The 18450-nt window shown below is 30.7% G+C and overlaps 1 protein-coding gene and 1 long non-coding RNA gene across 10 annotated transcripts in view; both read right to left on the bottom strand.

The window, feature by feature from the left end:
* Positions 1 to 10562, bottom strand: part of LOC133793475 (uncharacterized) — a 47030-nt gene extending 36468 nt beyond the window's left edge. For both annotated transcript variants that reach the window (XR_009874840.1, XR_009874839.1), the window contains exons 1-3: positions 10378 to 10562; positions 6488 to 6707; positions 6363 to 6405 (exon numbers count right to left, since the gene is read on the bottom strand). This is a non-coding gene — a long non-coding RNA (uncharacterized LOC133793475). The remainder of the gene's footprint in view (positions 1 to 6362; positions 6406 to 6487; positions 6708 to 10377) is intronic.
* A 1252-nt stretch (positions 10563 to 11814) lies between these two features.
* Positions 11815 to 17951, bottom strand: LOC133794420 (uncharacterized). 8 transcript variants are annotated; one of them, XR_009875208.1, is made up of 9 exons: positions 17560 to 17949; positions 17428 to 17481; positions 17136 to 17299; positions 16620 to 16719; positions 16286 to 16384; positions 15301 to 15466; positions 14488 to 14569; positions 13463 to 13560; positions 11815 to 12413 (listed from the first exon to the last, which is right to left on the bottom strand). XR_009875208.1 is itself a non-coding variant. In XM_062231644.1 (6 exons), the coding sequence occupies exons 2-5, from the start codon at positions 17473 to 17475 to the stop codon at positions 16321 to 16323; spliced, it is 372 nt and encodes a 123-aa protein (XP_062087628.1). In that variant the 5' UTR covers positions 17476 to 17481; positions 17560 to 17951; the 3' UTR covers positions 15474 to 15695; positions 16286 to 16320. The 8 variants fall into 8 exon arrangements, 1 of the variants encoding a protein (XP_062087628.1); XR_009875211.1 differs by having other exon boundaries at positions 17136 to 17290; XR_009875209.1 differs by lacking the exon at positions 17428 to 17481 and having other exon boundaries at positions 17136 to 17290.
* Positions 17952 to 18450: the final 499 nt, after the last annotated feature.

Genomic DNA, 18450 nt, shown 5'->3' with positions numbered 1-18450 from the left:
GTAGCCAGGAGCTTGATTTCTAATATGGTTGCCAACTCACAACAGTTTGGCATTTTCCAAGATCCTAATCCACCACCAACGTTAGTTAAATAGGTGAGCAATTCAAACAAGAACCAGCTTGGTCATCAATTGGCTCAATTAACTGCAGTGGTACAACAACTTGCTTTAGGACAACAGGTGTGGCCATGTGGAATATGTCAGGTTGTGGGGCACGCTACTGATACTTTCCCTACTCTTTTTGAGGGAGAGACTGAGGGTGTTAATGTTGTAGGTAATTTCCCAGGTCAATTACTCCAGATGTACTATGAACCCTTTTCACAAACTTATAATCCTGGCTAGCGTGATCATCCAAATCTTCGTTATGGGAATCACCAACAAGCCGCTCCACAATCTACACTTGTGAGACCACCTGATTTTTCTCTTCAACAACAATCTCAATAGAACTATGCACCTAGACCATCGCAAGCACCACAAGCTGCTCAACCACCGATTACAAAACCCTCTACAAAAGATTTAATAAATGCAATTGCTACAAATATGCTTCAGTTTCAGCAAACTTCTCAAGTGTCCATCAAAAGTTTAGAGAATAATATGAGACAACTAGCAACATCATACAAAAGGTTGGAAGCTCATCTTTCTAATAAATTACATTCACAACTTAAGAGGAATCCCAAGGAGAATGTAAGTGCGATAACACTGCAAAGTGGTATATAATATGAGCCACCCACATAACCTTCATCGCCAACTCCAGTGCAAAAGCAAGTAGTAGACAACTCCATCGATGATGAACCAGCAATGCAAAAAAAGTCACATAAACCAACTATGCCAACCTATGTCCTTCGTGATGCTATTAAACAAGTGCCACGTAAATTTTTGAAGGAGCTGTGCACGAATAAGAATAAATTGAAGGGTGATGAAAAAGATAAGTGTGGGGGAGAACGTCGCTACTGTTCTCCAAAAGAAACTGCTACCAAATGCAAGGATCCTGGAACCTTTACAATTCCTTGTATGATTGGGAATAAAATGATTGAGCGATGTATGATAGATTTGGGTGCATTGATTAATGTCATGTCATATTCATCATATATATGCTTCTTTAAATCTCCAACCACTAAAGGAGACATGAGTTATTGTCCAGTTGGCCAATTGCACTAATGCTTATCCTTTAGGGGTAGTTGAAGATGTGCTAGTAAAGGTTGATGGACTTGTCTTTCTAGTAGATTTCTATATACTTTAAATGGGGGATACACCAATACCTAATCTGACGCCAATTTTATTTGGGAGGCCATTTTTGATGACAACAAATACAAAGATGGATGTTAGAGCATGAACGCTGACAATAGAATTTGATGGTGAAGTGATCAAATTCAATGTGTTTGATTCTCCTGGTAAGATCAAAGAGAAAGAGAATTCATTGAAATACCCAACACAAAGATCTTGAGAGCAACATTCAGTCGAGCTAACGACGTTAAGCAAAGCGTACTTGAGGGAGTTTTCTTTTCCTTATCTTTCGTTTTATTTTCATTGAGGAAAATGTCCTATTTAAGTGTGGGGGAAGGGAACAATTTCATTTTGTCTGTTGTTGGGTTTATTTTTTCTGTTTTCATTTTTTTAGTCTGTTTTTTTTATTTGTTTGTGTGTTTTCTTGTGTTAGTCTTGTTGAATGTAGTGGTCGATGATGAGAACTATGGATTGTACTGAATGTAATGCTAGAAAATGATGAATTCTATATGATTTGTGTGCTTAATCCATGTGTGATTGCTACTTAAGCTTGAGCGTGTATTTTGGAATTTATGTACACAATTGATTTTACTTCTTATTTGTATTGGAAACAATTTTTGCATGTTGGAAATTTAAAGTCCTTATCACTCTAGAAAGCATTGATTAATTATTTAAGGTGAAATCATGAGTACACATAGTTAGGGAGATGATTTAAGGCAATTTCTTTGGATCGTTTGAGCCTTTCTATCCTACCCTTGATTTGTTATTCCATAGTTTTCAATTTTTGAGCCATAATGACTATTCTTTTATTCTATGAACCTAGAATCTAGACTTTTGCAGCTTTGAAAATTTTAGTCCTTTCTTGTAACCTATTGCACCATAGTCATAAGTGAATGTTATCTTGTGGGATGGATAATATAAAGAAGGGAGGGAAATTATGTAATGGTTCTTTTGTTTGGGTTGTGCTCTAAATGTAAATGATCTCCTATTTCCCTATGAAATGTGACTTGAAAAAAGAAAAATAAAAGAGTTTGCAATGAAAATTTTCAAAAATATATATATTGCAAAAGAATAAGTCTGGGGGAAAATAGTGAGATCAATGTAAAAAGAAGAAGATAAAAGATTGTTTATTCTAGATTTGTATGGGAAGTTTGTGGGAAGATCTAAAGATTAGAAAAAAAAATGTTTGCTATGGTGTGAATTGAGCCTAAATGTAACTTTTTCATCTACCTCTAACCTTAGTCTTACATTACAAGCTTATAAAGACCTTTTGATTATTGGTTATGTGTATTTATATTAGTGGAGAATAATTGGTTAATGTCTATGGAGTAAATGTTCTTTCATGAGAAGTATTTTCTATACAAGGGACACATATATATAAATAATTGACATGCATAGATTGATTTTGATACATATAAGTGGGTAGATTGATTGTGAATGAGGCTATAAAGATTGAATTTAAGTAGTGATTCACTCTAGGGTTGAAAGTCTAATGAATATGGAATTTGAATGTATTCTAGCATTATATATTTGTGTGATTCTCAGAGACATTCAAGCTTTTGACTAGACCTTTGTCTAGTGAGTATAGATTAGTATGTATTATTTTTATTTTTGTTATTTTAGTGTTTTGCTAAAGGACTAGAAAAATTCAAGTGTAGGGAAATTTGATAAGGTCATTTTTGTATTAATATTTGATAAGTTTTTCCATGCTTGTATGGTGTTATGATAGTATTTTTTAGTAGTTTTAACTTAGTTTCATGAGTCTACAACATATTTTCTACATTGCATTTTATGATGATAAATCTGACATTTTGATGGCAATTGTAGTTTATGAATCATAGGTCGAAAAAGAGTTGCTGAGATGAGATTAAATTGAAGTTTTAGGAGCATTCTAGGCTTTCGAGATTAAAGTGTTGCAATGGCGACAACGTACAAGCTCTCTATGTTTGAGAATTGAAGAAAGTGAAGCTAAGCTGTGACCTAGAAAAAGTAGGTTGTGACACTTTAATTGGAATTGACGTTACAGATTGCATGTTCCAAACAGGGCGCGGTTAAAAAAAAAGTAGGTCGTTGCATGCTGTGTAGAAAAGTGAAGTTGGGCCGCTGCCAAAAATTTTCAGGCCACGGCCTGCGTGACCAGTGTTGCCTATATTCTGTTTTAGGTTGCGGCCTGTGATGCTGTTTTCAGATTTTTAATTAGATTATAAATGTAATTTAAAGAGGACTATAAAAGATTTTTAGGATTAATTTGAGATTAAGTTTTATTACGGTTTTTTTTAGAGAAAAATACTCATAAAGGGTTGGAGAGAAGACTACAACACTATTGTTCATCAATCTAGTTTCTTTTCTTCCCTTATTCTCTTTAATTTTAATTATGTTTGTGATTATGATTGCTAGTAAGGAGTAGGTTCTTCTTAGGTTAAGGGTTGAATTCTTGATTGTTGATAATGAGTATTATTCTTTAATTTATCTCAATATTAAATTGTTTCTATTTTTCCAATTGAATGTTATGAATTTTGTGATTTCTTGTTAGGTGACCAACTAATTAAGGTTTTACATTGTTCAATTGTCATCTTAGAATTACTACTCACCTAATAGTTTAGGATTCTAAGTGTATGTAATAAATTGCAATTGATAGTAATGTCAAAAGAAGTGTTGATTGTGATGAAAAATAGAACCTAGGTTAAATGAATTATATGCTTCATTAATTTATTGCCTAGATTAACTTGTCTCCATAGGATTTAATGCTTTACCTAAGTTAAATAGATTGTATGCTACATAGATTTATTGCTTGGCTAAAAGAGTTAATTATGGAGCGCTTCACCTTAATTACTTGTAATAGGGAGATTGTGATAATTGTCTACTTCAGCGTTATCTGCAGGGTTAATAGTTTAATTGAGAAATTAGAATAATATTTATTATTAATGATTAGGAGTGATTGTTGAGGGTGGAGATTAACCTTTAACTGTTTCTTAATACCATAATATCAATCTTTATTTGCTTTCTAGTTTATATTATTTAATTTTGAGTTTGAAATCTAAATCCCCCTTTTAAGTCTTAGTGCTAATTATTGAATAATAAAGTGAGCGATAGTCCTCGTGGATTCGACCTGTGTTTGCTATTATGCTAAAATAATTGGAAGTATTGAAAGAAAAATATTGGTTAAATTTATTGTGGTATACGACACACATCAGGTTTAAAAAGCTTTCGTGTATTAGAAAGCTTTAAAGTGGAAACCACCTATAGCGATTAATCCAAACATACATAATGATATGTAGTCACTTCTTATATCTATTGTTTGACGAAGTGACAAGTACAAAACGAGATGTTTATATAGTGTCAATTGTTGTACTATATGTATGCTGTTTTAATGGTTGTTATTATATTTGAATATCTCCCAGGCCAAATCATGTGTAATATATGTATCATATCAATATGATGTTATGCATGATTTAAATGATTGTCTATTAGATAATGGAGATTAGTATGGTGTTTGTTGATTATATTGGTCCAAGTGGGAGAGATATTGAAATTTTGTATGGACTAATATAATCACAAACATAATTTCATATTCACAACCATGTTATGTGCGTTGAAGAGACATTATTGGTCAAGCTCTAAAAAGGATTTAGATTAAGTCCTTCATTCCTAATAGCCTCATATAGGTTGCGATTGAATATGATTTTTTTATGACTTTTTCGAGAGATTTAGAATTACGAGGTAACATATAGGACCTTGTGTTTGGAAATCTCGAAGTTTAATCGTGTAAGCGAAAGTGATTAATTCAGAGATTACTTTTGAGAATGTTAAGTTTTATACATTTGTCTCTTCTAGCCACCATCAATAACAATTAAATAAAGCGGTCCAAGTTGGAGTTTTATGCTGGTGTTAGTGAGGGTTCAAAAGAATATGTAATTGTTCTTTATTTAGCTTCCGTTGTTACCATTGTTGACCCTTAGCTAGAATACGATAAGAAACTCCATATAAAGGATCAAAATAGTTTTATAGAATTACAATTCTAAGCAGGAAATAAGGTTGATGACATATACCTCTAAATTGTTAATCGAGAGTCATTAATAGTTCTTAATCCTTATTGATCAGATGATATAATAATATCACGATTTCCAAGCTATGTTCAAGCATGAAAGTTTAAGCTTAATTACATGGTAATTAAGATTTTATATTTTGATGGAAGTTCATGTTAAGAACATACTATTTGATAATCAACTTAAGGTGAAGCCCATAGCTAGTCACTATTCTGATAGAAGGGACTTGTTCATTTTGCACTATTATTTAAGGATGACTTGGAAATCAATGTTCAAGGATGTGAGAAAAAAATTCTTATTTAAGAATATCATATGGTTCAATTAAGCTTTGAGATGGTGACAAAGACACCTGAGTTCAATGGATTGAATCTATTCTATGGAAAGCATCAAGACAGTGACTATTAAATTCTCAAAATGGTTAATTCGAAACATTATCGTTAGTCAATATAATGTGATATGTCACTTGGAATAATGATATATTTATATCCTAATAAGTATAACAAATTAAATTATAATATTTTAATTTATTTTTAAATTAACAAATTTGTTATTGAATTATAAAATTTTAATTTATTTTAAAATTATTAAATTTGTTAATATTAAATTAAATGATTTATCTAATTTTTTAATTTATTCTTTAATTTATTTTGTTAATTCAAATTATTCAAAGTTTTATTTATTATTTAATTATTTATTTAGTCCCCTAACTCTACCAAAATTTCAGTAACATAATGGCTATATTCTAAGCCATCCCAAAAATTTAAAAGCCTACAAATAACAATCAGAAAATTCCCAGAACATTGACAATATATTATATATATTTCTACACATATTCACAATAAATTTTTCTTCAAATATATTAATAACAATAAACACATATTATTTTCTACACACATTCACAATAAATTTTTCTAAACACATATTGGCAAACATTCACAATTTATTTTTTCTAAATAAATAGTAATAACACTAATATTACCTAAACACATATTAACACTAATAATTATAATATTTCAAACATTTCAAATATAAATATATTTTTTATTAACTAAATTAAACTAATTAAAAAACATAATCAAAAAAGAAAAAAAATACCTCGGTGAATTTCTCCTTCAATTTTCCCTTTTGCCTTCAATCTCTACACACAAACATAATATAATAATTACTAAAATATAATTATATATAATACAAATAAATAATATATATATATATATACTTACTGTATATGCTCTAGTGTTGGTGGAGGCGGATCCGGTGGTGGTGTTGAAGGCGACCGGCGCTGCCTCGTGGTGGTGGAGCCTCTTCTAGAGATAAAGAGAGAAGAGAAAGGGGAAGGGACAGTTCGTTAAGTTTCAGGAGTGAGCGGAGGGGACGATGGAGGCTGGGTGTATAACATTATTAGGGGCAATGGGCCGCGATATTAGAGGCGTCACGTCTCCCCTAATAATTTTAAAAAAAAAATAAATAAACTGCTTGAATTTCCCTCTTATTTTTGGAAAATTACTACATTATCATGGGCGACTATTTTTTTTTTTAAATACTGAACTGATTTTTATTAAAATTATAGACAATATCTAAAACTTAAAAACTAAGCAACGTGTATTGCACGTTGCTTCTACCTAGTACTAACTATAAACACATGAATATAAATAGATTATTTAATGAATTTAAAATAATTTACGACCTTGCTTGTAAGTAAATGGAGGGTAAATGGAGGCTGAGAAAGTCGACAGAATGATAATGCATGGGGCCGCCGAGTCATCCACTTAATTATATCAAATTTATATACATGTCATGTAACCATGTAAATATATATATATATATATTTATATGTACTACAGAACTATAATTCATATTTTATTATATATATTTCAAAAATAGTGAACCAATTTTTATTAAAATTATAGAAAATGTTTATAACTTTAAAACTAAGCAAATATACATCGCATGATACTTCTACCTAATATATATATATATATATAATCAAATGTTTATTCAGAGAAAAAATGTAAAGAAAATATACTGCAATTGTTGATGAAAAAAACATGACAAAGGTTTAAAAGAGTCTCAAGATCAATACTTAATTCATATATTCATAGCTAATAAGAGGGGAAGAAAAGAAAAAACAAAACACTATTGCCAGTTGCCGTGGAAGACTTCTTAATGAAGAAGAAAGTAAAAACTTTTTTTCTTATATAAAAGGAAAAAGATAAAACAGCCTGGTAAATAATTTATGCCTTACCTTCTTTTAAAAAAAATTGAATATTGATATATGTATCAAAATTGTACACCAAAATATTACACATACTGACGTGATACTGGTTTTTAAAGCAGTAGGTCCCGCCTGAAATAAATTTGATTGATTAAATGAAAATGAGTTGGTTTAATATTTTGATGCACATATAAAAAATTATATATGTCACTTGCAAAAAATGTCACGTTAATGTGATCAACACCACATGAGGTGACTCTTTATGATTGATTAGTGATACTCCATATTTATTACAAAACTAAATTGTGTAGATCCCGATATTAGATTAAACCAATAACAGTATGCCAACTTCATATGACGTTGGACACCACTAGTGCCCCTTAGAATTTCTAAACAATTGGGGACACAACTGGTACCCAATACTATATAAAAAAGTGACATACTATTATTGATGCAATCCAATATCGGGGCCCACATAATTTGAATTTATAACTAATATATGAAGTATCGCTAACCAATCGTGGGGAACCACCTCGTGTGCAGTTGGACACCTTAAATTACCCAATAGCAACACTTATTTTTAGGGATCTAACCTAATAACATTTGAAAATGGGGCCAGTGAAGTGACACGCCATACCCATAAAACACTAAATATTTGTACTATGTATATACAATATAAAATATATGAGAAATACTAAAGGGCATCACCAATTATTGGTATAATCCAATATCGAATCTCACACATTTGAATTTAATAAGTATTATGATGTATCGTTAACCAAATATAGAGTTTCAGCTCATGTGGTGTTGGGCACGTTAAGGTGCCAAATAACATCACTAATATATCCATCTATTTCAGTATTTGCTTCTCTCAGCTCGTGCATCTCGGTTTTATTTTATTTCGAATTTAACATCACCTAAAATGAGGTAGCTAACTACGAATTATATGTATATATATATTTACTAATTTTTTTTATAAGAACCTATCTTCTATCAAACTATACCCTCAAAAAAAAAAAAACAATCTATGTACAATCTTTGTGTGTCTCAAGCAAATGAAAAGATAACTGTGTCCCATTTTAAGAGCACTGAAGTAGAACTATTCTATTATATATTTAGAATATCTCAGTAAAACTTTACATTTTGTTTTTTTTATTTTAACTCAAACTTTTTTATTTATAGCGCAATAAATTATTGTTTGTAGATATAGATTAGTATTGTTCATTGAGGAAAAATGCAGATAAAAAAGTGGAGACAGTCAAAAGCAGGAATAATGAAAACTTGTGAGAAAAATAAATAAGTTCTTGATTTTTTTTTTTTATAAATACTACTTTATTTATTTGTGGTTTGCTTAAATATTAACTATAAACGCATGAATGTAATAGATTATTTAAGGAATTTAATCAAATTTATGACCTTGCTTGTAAGTAAATGGAGGGTATAAAATTTGAGATTTAATTGACCGGACATATAATAATAGGCTGAGAAAGTCGACAGAATGATAATGCATGGGGCCGCCGAGTCATGCACTTAATAATACAAATGAAGAAGAAGAAGAAGAAGAGAGTGAAGAGGATCATATAATGCATTACAACTACTCAGTAGGAATGAAACACGTGATCGAATGGTACTATTTTACCTCAACGCCATGACATTTATAATAATATTTATATGATCGATACTGATCATCACCAGGCTCATAAATTTAATAAAGACATACTAGCTAACTTACCAAACCTAATAAATATAGAAAATGGAATCCACATACACTACTTTTCATTTTCCCTCTAATTCTGATTCCTACAAAGATTTGACTGCATGCTTCCTTTGTAAAAAATTTAAGATAAACTAATCCTTTTCAACAAGACAACTTCTTTGAAATGTGAGCTATATATATATATATATATATATATATATTCTATATATGTGGTGTATGTTATGGGTAGGGCTGTGCAGAAACGATCCGATCCAATAACAAACCGATCGATCCAATGTCAACCGACCGCTAAAAATTAGATATCCAATCATGATTGGATTGGATCGGATGACATTTTTAAAAATCCAATATTGGATCGGTCAGTTCTTGGATGACATGTAAATCCAATGGATCCAACCAACTGATCCAATCCAATAATGATCCAATACCATCCAATTAATATTCAAAAATCTGGTTTAACTCTTCTAAGGATCGGATTAGATGGATCCAATCAATCCAATTAATATTGGATCAAAAATATTGGATGGATCCAATCCGATCTAATAAATATTGGATCAAAAATATTGGATGGATCTGATCCAATACAGGGATTCATATCCATTGGATGGAACCGATCCAATCCAATGACTTATTGGATCGGTTCGGTTCGGTTGAGCATACAGTATTGGATTGGATCGGTTAGAGAAATCCAACATCTAATGTATAATTGGATTGGATCTGGATGGGTCCAAAAACATTGGATATGGTCCAATGAACAGCCCTAGTTGAGTATTATATTTGCACCCTATGTCAACCCATTAGTTAAAATAAAATTTAATTTTTAACACTTTTTCTCAATATTTTTTTTAGCATTCTTTAATTTTATTTTTTGTTCATTTTAATAATTTTTATTATTTTTTTTAGAAAAAATTCTTATTTTAACAAGTTTTTATATATTTTTTATTTAAATATCTAAAAATTTATATTATTTATATGTATTTTTTAGAATATGAAAAAAAAATATAAGCACAAGTTGAAAAAATATATATAATATATATTAATTTTTAATAAAATAGGGTGTACTAATTTTGAGGTTCACGTATATTATTTATTTGGAGATCCGAACGTTGTATATTGTTAGTGTATATATAATATCACTTCAAAAAATAATATCACTTAATATATTAAGTTATAACCCAAACCTATATATTGATGCCATGATCTCTGGAAGTGGAACTCCAAGCGTGCATCCATACCAAATCTTAATATCACCCGTGTGTAGATATATATATATATATATATTCATAGATATTGTATATACATATATATATATACACTAGTCCCGCGAGGGACGTCCGAGCGGCGAGCGCTAGTCTGTCTCGGAGGACTACTCCAAGAGTTCTGCTAAATAAAAATAGTTTTACGTTTATATCTAAAAAAAAATTGCGTTGTGTATTACTTCAAGTACTATTTGCCAAGTACAATTATTTATAATGCAGTACAATGCATGCAGTACACACTCACCCTTTCTCCCATTGATATTTTTTCTCATTCTCACTCATTTCTCTCTTATCACTACAAACTTCTAAGCAGCACATAATTCTTATAAACAATATATAAATGAGTACTTGAAACTCCGACACAATTTTAAGCAACCCGTAATCTTTATAAACATATATAAATCAATCCTAAAAATCCTACATAAAAACATATTACACAACCTTTGAAATTATTTAAGCAATCCATAAAACAACTTAATAAATAACTCATAAGGCAACACTAAGCAACCCTAAACTCCTAAGCAACTCGCAATCCTCGTAAGCAACATATTGAATCCATTCGATGACAAACTGTGTGTTTGATAATAGATTGAGTTTATTTGATGACAGTTTGGGTATAAACGGGTTTTATTTGATTTCAAACTAGGTACATACTAGGTCTATTTGATGACAAACTGTGTACTGACTAAAGCAGTTCGATGATAGACTAGGTATAGACTGGGTCAATTTGATCATAGACTGGGTATAGACTGCGTCTATACACTACTACAAAAAAGGTTTTTTAGGACTAGCATTGCGAGTCCTAAAAAAATTTTTAGGATTCGCGGGGCGCGAGTCCTCTATTTAAGAGCTTTAAACAGTGAGGTTTTTTAGGACTCGCAAAGGGAGTCCTAAAAAATCTGGTTGAGTGTCTTTAATTAAGTTTTTAAGACTCGCAATGCGAGTCCTAAAAAATCTGGTTGAGTGCCTTTAAGTAATTTTTTAGGACTCGCAGCGAGTCCTAAAAAATCTGATTGAGTGGCTTTAAGTAATTTTTTAAGACTTGCAATACGAGTCCTAAAAAATCTTTTTGAGTATCTTTAAATTAAGATTTTAGGACTCGCTTTGCATGCCCTTAAAAGTAATTTTTTTTTAAAAAAAATGCAGCTACAATTTTCATTTTGATTTAAAAAAAATATATCCCTTTTCCAAAATGTATTATATATGTTAGACTTCTAAAATTTTCAAAAGAAAATACAACAAAATAATTTTTTTATTAATTACTCTAAAATATAATTTTAATATATTACATGATAGTTATAATTGCATATGGATATATTTTGGTCAAAGTAATATTAGTCCATGCCATTCCAAACAAAATTTCAACCAAACAAAAGAATTGATATTTCTTTCCCATTCTATTTCTATTCTCACATAAACACTATCATTTCAATCCCAACCATACAAGATTGTATTAAAAAAAATGATAAGAAATCACCCGTGCTGTATTACAGTCTAGACAGCCTCAGACTAAGATAGTACATATAAGACATAAAACTACAAACAAAGACAGCACAGAGGCCCTCATGAAAAACTATCAAAACTACAACCACAAGTGCCAGTCACAAAGAAGCATTGAGTATTCCTTAAAGCAAGGAGTGCTACACCAAAAAAAAAATGCCTGAGCATTTTTCTTTTCAAGCAAGGAATGATTTCACAGCATCACAATTTTTTATTATTATTAAGGATTTCTTTCAAGTATTTCTTCATGAGGAATGAACTTAACTTTACCAGTTTCTACTGGCTTTTTCTTCTTGGAATGAAGCTGTGAAATTGACAATTGCCCCTTGCTCATTGCTATTGTGACAGCTTCATCTCTCTTCCCAGATTCCATCAAAACTGAGTCACTTACACTTTGGCATGATTCACAGACCCAATCTTCAGGGACCTCCTGCTTTACTTTTCTTCCCATGCAATAACTAAAAACAGAGAGATATAAGAATCATTTATGATTGATCATTATCAATACTTGTATCATCACACACACTCAAAAAGTCATGGAAAAAATTTAACACCCAACAAACACATCAAGAGCACAAGAACATATCAAAAGCATCAATACCAATATTTAACATGGTTTGGCAAATATTGCATTTGTCCATGGATCCAACCAGCAAAGAAATGTCTTCTATTGAGAAAATAAAACCCTGAAGTTTTGAACTATTTAAGTCCAGTCCTGGAGCTTTCTTCTATACTTTCTTGCTCTCAAAATTTCTCTCTAAAATTTATATTTTCCCACCCTTAGACTATTTACATTGGTTACCCTACCTATTATTTGCATTAAAGGACCACTCAATACAATACTATGGATAACTTGTTTGTAATAACCCTAATTGTATTGTACAGGAAAATTCATATAGGTTACAGGCATATAACAGAGCTTTAACAAGGCCAATTAACCATTAAATCTCAAAAATATTTCATAAGGTCGTACATTCAAATAAGATCTACTTAATCTTGTGGTGAGCTCTATATTTAAGTGTACACATCTAAGACTAATTCAATAAAACAAGCAATAACTTTAGACAATACAAATCAACTTAATCGAAAAAGTAAGAGGAACCAGAATAGTATTAAGGAAATACAAAAGCCATCCAAAATATTAATGTGCTTACTTAAATAATGTTTATTTTTGATAGTCATGGTTAGTGTTGTTTAATGATCTTGGTTCAACTCTTCATAACATAGTAAACAGCGAGCTCGCTGAGAATAGTACACAGTGGACACTTGGCCCAAATTATCTTGGGCCACTAGCCCAACTCAAGCACAAAATTTAAGAATATTAAATTTAAGAAACAAGCCATAAAATGAAATGCAAAAGCTAAAAATCAAGTATTTAAGCATGATGAATATAGTGTTTGCAGCAAGAGAATTCAGGGAAAAGCTACTTAAATATTTTATCTCATGAATCTTGATTATCTTTGCTACGGATGAGTGACTAGCATGGATAGAAAGAATAAAAACAAACCCTTCCAGTGGATTCGGCTGGGGAGGGTGGTGTGCCAAGCAAATCAGTCATGAGATCCAATTGGTGTATCACATTTTCCCAACGAAACAGTGGTTTTCCTGTAAGCATTTAAGCAAATACATCTTATGCTCCAAATATATATTGCAGAAGTGTACTGAAGACAAAATGTGGAGGTCTTAGACTCTTAGTATTAGAAAAAAGTACTAAGCAACCATACACTTTATATTTTTTTTTTTTTTGAAATCTGATTACTGAAAAATGATCTTCATTATGAACATTCATTATTCAAGACAATAATCAGAAAACAAACCAGCAAAATAAAAAAAGAGCAAGCAAACAAATTCTGTAGTCTGAGAGCATAGCATTAACTAAAATAGTCAGAGTATCACCATCAAGAATAGTTGGTAATATTAGTAGCTTATTTTTATTGTTATATCTATGAATATGCTGATATGTATATACACATAGACTCTTGGTATTGGGATTCATAATAAGTTTAGGCATCTCAAGACTCTAAATCTTGAAACAAAAGGTATAATAGTGAAAGTAGGAAGTAAAAAAGAGTGGCAAAAACCTCTGAGGTCTGGGAATTGACTCTTCTTGGCAGCTAATAAGACATCTGGGGTAATATTACCCACACTACTAGAAGAAGAATCAAGTCCTGCATTTATGTACTGGAAAACTAATTAACACCTGACCTCCCTAGATATATAATCATCTATATATAAGAAATGGTTAAAAACTCAGATTTGTTCTTACAATAGATGGCCCTTTATAACTTTATTTATCATAGATCTATGACTCGAACCAAAAGTAAATGGAATGTTCAGAAATCTCAGCCAATATATAAATATATATACAAAAAGTGAGTTCTATAGCAAATGGAAAGTTCAGAATTCTCAGCCAATTTTCTATCATCATCCAAAAACAAAAAACTCAGAACTAAGACAAAAACATAGGCAAATGCCAAATCTATATTACATACAAAATTTGAGTTCTAAAGGAAAAGAAGCTTATTTACTTACTTGAAATGAACAAACAGTTCTAAGCTTTCTTCTTCAACTTTTGGGGCCAAGGCTAAGCTTGGGTGCCAGCCATGGACTTCATCTGATAGTCAATGCAATGAAACAACCAACAAATTAAAACTAACCCATATAATATTGACTAAAAAGAAGACCAAAAAATACTCAATATAAATAGAACCCCTGTAGAAAAACAGTCACAAACAAGAGAAATAAAGCATCAAAATATCACAATTTGTTCAAAACAGAGGCGATACCATCTTTTTTAGATTCACAACAATAAATATATATTTATAAACATCAATTTTATATATATATTATATACTAAAGGTACTTAATGCTTAATAAAAAAATTTAATATTCATTTTCTTAATCTATTATATACATAAAACACTTAATTCCAACTTAGAGAATCTAATTAATTTATATATATATAATTATTTTTGTTTGAAGAGATTAATCCATCAAATTTTAAATTTTACAACAAAGAAATATCAGAGAAACAATAAGGTGTTAAATTTTACAACAAGAAATATCAGAGAAAATACCTTTAACACCAAAGATAAAGGGTTGGCCAAAAAAACAGAGGAATATACAAATCAAACTTTTCCTAATAGTTAAAGGAAGGTTTTCAAATTAATAATAAACCAAGGGACAAAAATATACAAAAGGAGAAAATTGAAAGTCACATTCACATAATTATGTTTTTCTCCTTATAGGTAGATTAGAAAATAAAACTATAGTATTAGCATAAACAGAACAAAAGCAAATAAATAAAAGTGCCATCTATTTGAGTTCAATGGGTGAAATACTTACTCGCCCAAGTCTCCACTGAAAGCCCCAGTCTCCCTTAAATTCAACTCTTCTTCTCGTAACATTTCCACGTCATTCTGCTCTCGATAGAGTTTGTAGAAATCTTGCAAAAGAGCAATGTCTTGGCTTCTATCTATAACTCCTCCCTCCTTTTTTTTGCAAGTTTTAGCTAAAATTTTGGAAACAAGAAAAAGTAAATATATGGCAAATATAATATTATTGTTGAAGTGTATAGAATGCAAAAAAAAACAGACTAAAAATCTGGAAGTCAAGTTTATCCATTTCAAACTAAGCACACATCTTAATGAAAGACATCAATCCAGTTTTAAATTGTAGAACTCCTCTTCCTTCTCTATCAGGATCCATATTTTGAGCCAAAGAATAAGCATGTTCACACACTGTAGGTATACAAAAAAAACCAAGATATTCACAATGCTGTAAACTGACAAAATTGAGCTTAATAAGTACTCAGTTCAGTTTCTTAACAACTCAATATGATAGAAAACAATGACAGTATATAAATGAGTTCCAAATTGTACAGCCATGAAGAAAACTATATAAAGTATACATAATAGAAAAAATGAAAAATAGTTTGAACTTTTGAATTAAAGTGTAACATTAATATTACCAAGGAAATGTTAAGCTATGACTATATTGATTTATCTATGATCAAACATAGCTATATTATATTCTCTATGGAATAGTCTATATAAAACATCTATACACTATATTATGTTTCTAAGGCATTTTACCAAACATATGGAGTGCAGTTTTTTTTATTTTCTTAATCCATGAGCATTGTTACATAAAACTTAATCTTTAATTTCAAAAAGTTTCCATCTAAAATGAGCAATAGTCAGCTAAAAATCCAATCTCACAGTCAAATTTTATAGTAAGAGCCCAAAGAAATTACTTCTTCAACATATTGGATTAAGTTTGTATTTACGCATCTAGAAATTGAATGAAGGCATAACAGAATAGTACTCACTTTTGTTGCATAGCCCCAAAAATCTCATATGGCAATTAAAAGTCAACAATTTGGTCCCTTTGTTTCCAAGTTGTAAACCGTCTAAACTCTCCATAATTGCTATCATTTGCAAGCCACATTTTTTCAAACATTCCCATCGACAGCAACAAAATTCTCATTAATATAGTTGAACTCACTTAAACTTTCTTTTATATATAAATATATATTTATACATATATACATTTATATACTAGGGGAAAAGAGCATTATTGATATTATTTTATATGCCCAAAACAATTAGGTCCTATAGCAAAATAATTCTCTAAGAGAGAAATTAGATATTTAGAAAACAAACCTCATTTTCTCGAAAATGCATATCTTGAGCACCCATATAGTTGCATAATATTGATTCTTTACATCCATCTGAATATCCAAACAAGCCATAAATCACCACCCTAGAAATAGAAATAATTTTTACATTAAAAACAAAATTTCATCATTGATATATTGACTCAACAATTTTTTTAATAATTTTTTTTATGGATGCAAGTGGTCTAGGCTCTAGACCCCATATAATTACCAGCAGAATAACGTAAAGCTATTTAACACTATCAATCTAAGCACTTAAGATATTCCATCATAAAGATAGACATATACATAGAACACTTGCTAATTATTAATTGTTGCTTATATATGTATATATATATATATATATACATAATAGATTTAAAAGAAAGTACAGGAACAAATGGATACCTGGTAGCGATAGGCACAAAAAAATTCTAATCCCATTTAGTTTCAGGTATAACAAGTTTCAATCCAAAAGATACTTTATTATAAAACTTGTTATAAAAGAATTAAAAAAAATTACCTCTTCTAGAGTTTCAGGTCTCAAATATTCTGATAGACCAGGAAATGGCACTGACACAGCTTTCTTGCCCTGCTTAAATTCAGGAACATAAGCCTCTGAAGAAAACAATCGATCTTCATACACTGGCGGTGGTGAAGGTGAACCACAATGTCCATCTGAGTAGGCTAACAATATGTTTAATTAAAGGTTAAAGGTTCAGTAGTAGACTAATTATTGATCAAAATCAATGTGAACTTCTCTATATAAACTAATTACCCCATACAAAATTTTGACAGCAATGGAATTTACCAACCTCCTTTGTAACAGAAATCAATGTGAACTTCCCTAATTTCATATCCATTATAAACTGCAAGTGAACAAAATAGTTCTAAAATTTGAACAATCACACATGAAAAGGCAACGTTAGAGACAAACAATAACTCACCTCGAGAAGAAGACTACGAGCAGCAAATGGAGAGTTGATTCCGTCTCCTCCGGTCACTTAAAAGCCCGATCCTTGGCTGGGCTTTGTTCTTCTTGATACCCTGAGTTCACCCATGCTACCCTTTGCCTGAGACGATGACAGAGGAAGCCAGAAATTGGCCTTGAAGCCACGGCGGCAACGTACGAGCCTGGAGGCTTCTTCTCACGGCGGAGAACGGCAACGAAGGGCTCGCGAGGCTGGAGTTTCGGCGGTGGCTGGTACTCTTGATCCGGTGTCTACACGGCGGCGACCATCGGAGGGCAGCCGTTCGGGCTAGCAGAGAGCATGCGAGAGAGAGAGGGAGAAAGGAAACTGGATCGGGTAGGGAGGGAGGAAGAAAATGATTTGTTACTTTTTTTTTTTATAAATAAAAATCCAATATTATACTCCTAATACTATTAAAAAAAAAAATTAAATCACAACTATATAAATTCTCTTCAATTTATAATAATTGTTAGCTATTTAATTTAAATACTAGGTAAAAGTGCACTTTAGTTAACTTTATTTTAAAAAAATATTAATTTATTTTTAGTAATATTTTTTTAAATTTTATATAAATTTTAAATAAATAAACAATGCCATATATTATAAAAATTTATACAATAAAATTATTTTACAATATTTTTCTAATCAATAAAACAACTCATCTTTAAATAATACTAATTTTATAAATATGTTAAACAATAAGTGTTTTTATGATTCTTTTACTTAACAATTTTAAGGATTTGCTTTGGGAGTCCTTAATACTCTTTTAGGACTAGCAAAGCGAGTCCTTAAAAGTTACAATTCCTAATTTTTCAACTCAGCTGTTTTTAGGACTCGTAAAGCGAGTCCTAAAAGAGAATTAAGGAC

This window comes from Humulus lupulus, chromosome 8 (genome assembly GCF_963169125.1).
Source record: "Humulus lupulus chromosome 8, drHumLupu1.1, whole genome shotgun sequence".
In the NCBI taxonomy this organism is placed as follows: Eukaryota; Viridiplantae; Streptophyta; class Magnoliopsida; order Rosales; family Cannabaceae; genus Humulus; species Humulus lupulus.
This window is presented reverse-complemented; position numbering and strand designations above follow the sequence as displayed.

Coding starts and splice junctions, on each gene's coding strand:
- LOC133794420 (XM_062231644.1), bottom strand. CDS start 17,475: ATGGATATGAAATTAGGGAAGTTCACATTGATTTCTGTTACAAAGGAG. Junction 17,291..17,390: donor CTGTCAAAATTTTGTATGGG/GTAATTAGTTTA, acceptor TAGCCTACTCAG/ATGGACATTGTGGTTCACCT. Junction 16,385..16,619: donor TGCATTTTCGAGAAAATGAG/GTTTGTTTTCTA, acceptor TGCAAATGATAG/CAATTATGGAGAGTTTAGAC.